General features: G+C 54.4%; 1 protein-coding gene across 1 annotated transcript; it reads left to right on the top strand.

Annotated features, from left to right (window-relative positions):
• Positions 1-1,037: 1,037 nt before the first annotated feature.
• LOC101580721 (histone H1oo) lies at positions 1,038-2,853 on the top strand (the record flags this gene model as incomplete). Its single annotated transcript, XM_023705953.1, has 2 exons — positions 1,038-1,836; positions 2,572-2,853. Coding segments are annotated over exons 1-2 (645 nt in total), but the record flags the coding sequence as incomplete, so codon positions are not given.
• Positions 2,854-3,751: the final 898 nt, after the last annotated feature.

The following is a 3,751-nucleotide window of genomic DNA, read 5'->3' on the forward strand; positions in this document are numbered from 1 at the left end:
TTCCTGTATTGTTTCTGTCACAAGCCATGTGACACATGTCACTGGTCCCTCCCTGCCCTCTGAACCTGCCACTTCCTAGGAAACAGCCTGCTCCCATATGAGTTACCTGATCAGCCTTCACTGGCCCTCGCAGAGTGTGTGTCACCTCCATAGTTGGGTCCAGAACATTTTCATTTTTTCAAAAGGCATCCCTTTGCAGTCACTTTCACCCAGCCTGGCAGTCACAGATCTGCTGTGTCCCTAGTTTTCCCTGCTGGGTGCTTCCTGTGAACACAGACACGGATCCCATGGGGCTCTGTGCCTGATTCTTACCAGGTGTGTTTTCAGGGTCCACCTTCTCCTAGCGTCTTCCAGGACTTCATGGCTGAAGTAATGTTCCTTAGTATGCTGTGTCACACTATGTTCATTATCTATTTGTCTTTCATTTGTGGATATTTGGGTTGCTTCTACTTTTCAGCTGTTAGGAATAGCGCAGCTATGAACTGCCACATTTGGCTGTGTCTCCTAAGATCTCCCACAAACAGGTGCCTGATGTCCTACGCTGGGTGTTTGTGCACTGTGTGCCCTGCAGAGTTCCCTGGTCTGGTCCTATGGACATCGCTATGCCTGCCTTTTAGAGCCCATAGCATCCTAAATGCCAGTCAGGTCTAATTACTGACTTAGTTTTTTTCCTAAAACAATACCACGTATAATTGAAAACTATGGTAAACGCTTAAATTTTTTAAAGAATGTATCATAGTTAAAGACCTTGACCTCAAAATTCTCACTCTAACTTTCAACACACCATCACACTATTCTCATCCCTAGCCATTTTTTTTTCTTTCTGTATTTGGTACAGAGTCTACAGAGGGTACAGGGTCTCGCTATGCAGCTTGGACTCTTAGTGATTCTCCTGTTTTCAGCCTCCCAAGTGCTGGGATTACAGGCACGCACGACTACGCCCAGTCTCAATGGCCATCTCTGCACCCCGCTGCGTGCGAGGGATTGAACCCTGGCCACTTCCCTCTGCCTGAGCAGGCAGCTTTAGTCTGCTGAGCCGTCTGGCTGGCTCCCCCTGGCCACTTTCCGCGGCAGCTCTAGGGTCCTCTTTCATGAGTATCTTTAGTTGCACTATCCTGGCTTCCTCAATGTCCTGATTTGATCAAAACGTTCCCTGTCCTGGTCATTGTGACTTTGGGGAAGAGCGAGAAGTCACCAGATCTAGAGAATAAGGACACAGCGGTATGTTTACAAGCTGACCTCCCCATTGGATGGCACTCAGCAGCAGCATTCACCGTATTTTTGATCACACCTTGTGAAGACACTTAGGAAAGAACTCCAGAGCTGCATCAGAAAGTGGCAAGGATGGTGGGATCGTTGCACATAAAGTGAGGGGAAGATTTTGAGGGAGACTTGGGGCAGTGTCTTTCACTGTAATTTTTAAAAACTTAAACACATTTTTCAACCATAAGACAAAGTCTGAAGCTGCGGGTAATGGCGGCCGTGTCGCACTCCCTGTACCCCATGGCCGCACCAGCCCCTTGTGCATATTGTGTCTGGTCCAAGGATTTGGGTGATGCCCTACTGTCCCCTGCAGGCCTGAGCTCCAGCAGGATCATGGTGGCCCGCCGCCACCCCACAGTGCTGCGTATGGTGCTAGAGGCCCTGCAGGCAGGGGAGCAGCGCCGTGGCACCTCGGTGGCGGCCATCAAGCTCTACATCCTGCACAAATACCCCACAGTTGACATCACTCGCCTCAAGTACCTGCTGAAGCAGGCTCTGGCCACTGGCATGAGCCGTGGCCTCCTTGCCAGGCCCCTCAACTCCAAAGCCAGGGGCGCTACTGGCAGCTTCAAGGTAAGCTTGGGGGAGGGCAGTGCCACCCCATCCTCTCTGGATCTTGGCAGGGCTCCTGTGAGGGCCTCTGTCTCTGCCCATCTGTCCCAGTCCTTGTGGTGTCTCTGCAAGCCCTGGATATCTGTGCCGTGTTGGCTCTGGGTCCCAGTGCCTCACCGCTGCAGGACGCTCTCTGGGCTCCAGGCTCTGTTCCCAGGGTGAGGGTTGTCCCCTCTCTGAGTACCTGTCCTCCCTGTCCCATTCCGGTGATAATGTTCCAAGCAGGGACCTGTTCAGAGTCGCTCAGATTAGATAATGCAATGGGACAGAATCTCACCGCAGTGTGCTGGTAACTTCAGCGGTCTCGGCCCCTGTAATTTCTGGGTGACCTGGGGTCCCCAAGTGAATATGGTAGGGTGAGACCAGCTGGTGTTGGCTGCACATGAATTTCTGGTCATGCTGGGTGATGGTTGTCAAGATGAGAGGGAGTAGCAGTGTTTGGGGTGGGTCTTGAGGACCAGGAACCCCCACCTCCCACTGAGCTATCCATTGCCTCTGTGATGATCCCCTGCATGGATGGGGAGACTTCGGCCAGGGTGCAGCAGGTGAGCTGTGTTCTGTGGGATAAAGGGGTAGAATCAAGATGTCATCCCTGGAAAAGGGAAGGAGTTAGGTGTCCAAGTAGCCTTCTCTTGTGGTACAGAGGCACCAAGGACCTGTGCTCCCTCAGTCACTCTCCACACTGTCATCTTCCAGCTTGTTCCCAAGCACCAGAAGAAGCCACGGCGCAGCAGGAAGCCCAACCAGACAGTGCCTGCCAGCTCCAGCAAGAAGAGGGCTGCCGAGCCAAATGAGGCAAAGGCTCCCCAGAGACCAGCCAAGGCCCTGGAGACCGCCCCCCAGGGAGGCTGCAAGGCAAAGGGCACTGGGTCACAGCAGGGTGTGGCCAGGAAGGACCCCCCAAAGCCAGCTGGGCCCCCCTCAACTGTCCACAGACTCAGTGGGAAGCCAAAGGTCCCAGGCAGCCAGGGCAGGCAAGGTGGGTGTATAGCTGGGCCCAGCTGTTTGGGGGGACAGTTGGGGTTCCTGTCCTGAGGAGATGACTGTGAGCTGGTGGAAGGAGGGGAAGCAGAGGCCCCCATACTGGGGAGAACAGTGCTCATTGGTCCCATAGCAGATCAGGGAGGACTTCTGGAGGGGAGAACTGGGGCTCCAGACCCCTCCACCTGCCAGCCACATGAGTCCTTTCTGCCTTCCAGGTGACACAAGGGCCCCTGGGAAAACTGCAGCCACGGTGCCCAAGGTAGGCTCCCCCTTCTCTATCCCAGCAAGCTGTGGGGTACCGGCAGTCACCCCCAACCCAGAGGCATCTGCCAGGGTACATGGAGTACATGTCCTCCATGGAGCATAAATCAGCTCACTTTCCCTGGGGTGGGGCTTCATCACCCCACTCTACAGCTGAGGAACTGGTGCTGGGTGCCTGCTTCCCCAGCTGGCTTTCTCTCTCCTAGGCCAGGAAACGTGCTGCTTCCCCAACAGGCAGGAAGCCAACAACAAAGGCCCCAGTAGGATCCAGACCCAAAGCCACCAAAGCCACTACTGCCTCCAAAGCCACCACTGCCCCCAAGGTTGGGGGCCCCAGGACAGTGACTCTGTCTCCAGCCAGGAGGGGTGGGGGCCCCGGAAGGCCCAAGCCACTGGTCAAGGGCTCATCCTCAGAGCCCAAGAGCTAGAGGCTTCTAGGGCAGTGGGTGGCTGGGCTGGAGTTTTTATCCCTCCAACATATTGCACTATTTAACCCTGACTTATTTATCAAACCCCGACCTATTTATCAATAAAGACACTGATTTCTCACACATGGGTGTGGGCAGATGCCAGGATTCAGGGTTCAGCCTGTAACTCCTCCCTCACCTTGTCTCCGCCTCTCCTGCTTCAT

This window comes from Octodon degus, unplaced genomic scaffold (assembly GCF_000260255.1).
Source record: "Octodon degus isolate 3935 unplaced genomic scaffold, OctDeg1.0 scaffold00233, whole genome shotgun sequence".
In the NCBI taxonomy this organism is placed as follows: Eukaryota; Metazoa; Chordata; class Mammalia; order Rodentia; family Octodontidae; genus Octodon; species Octodon degus.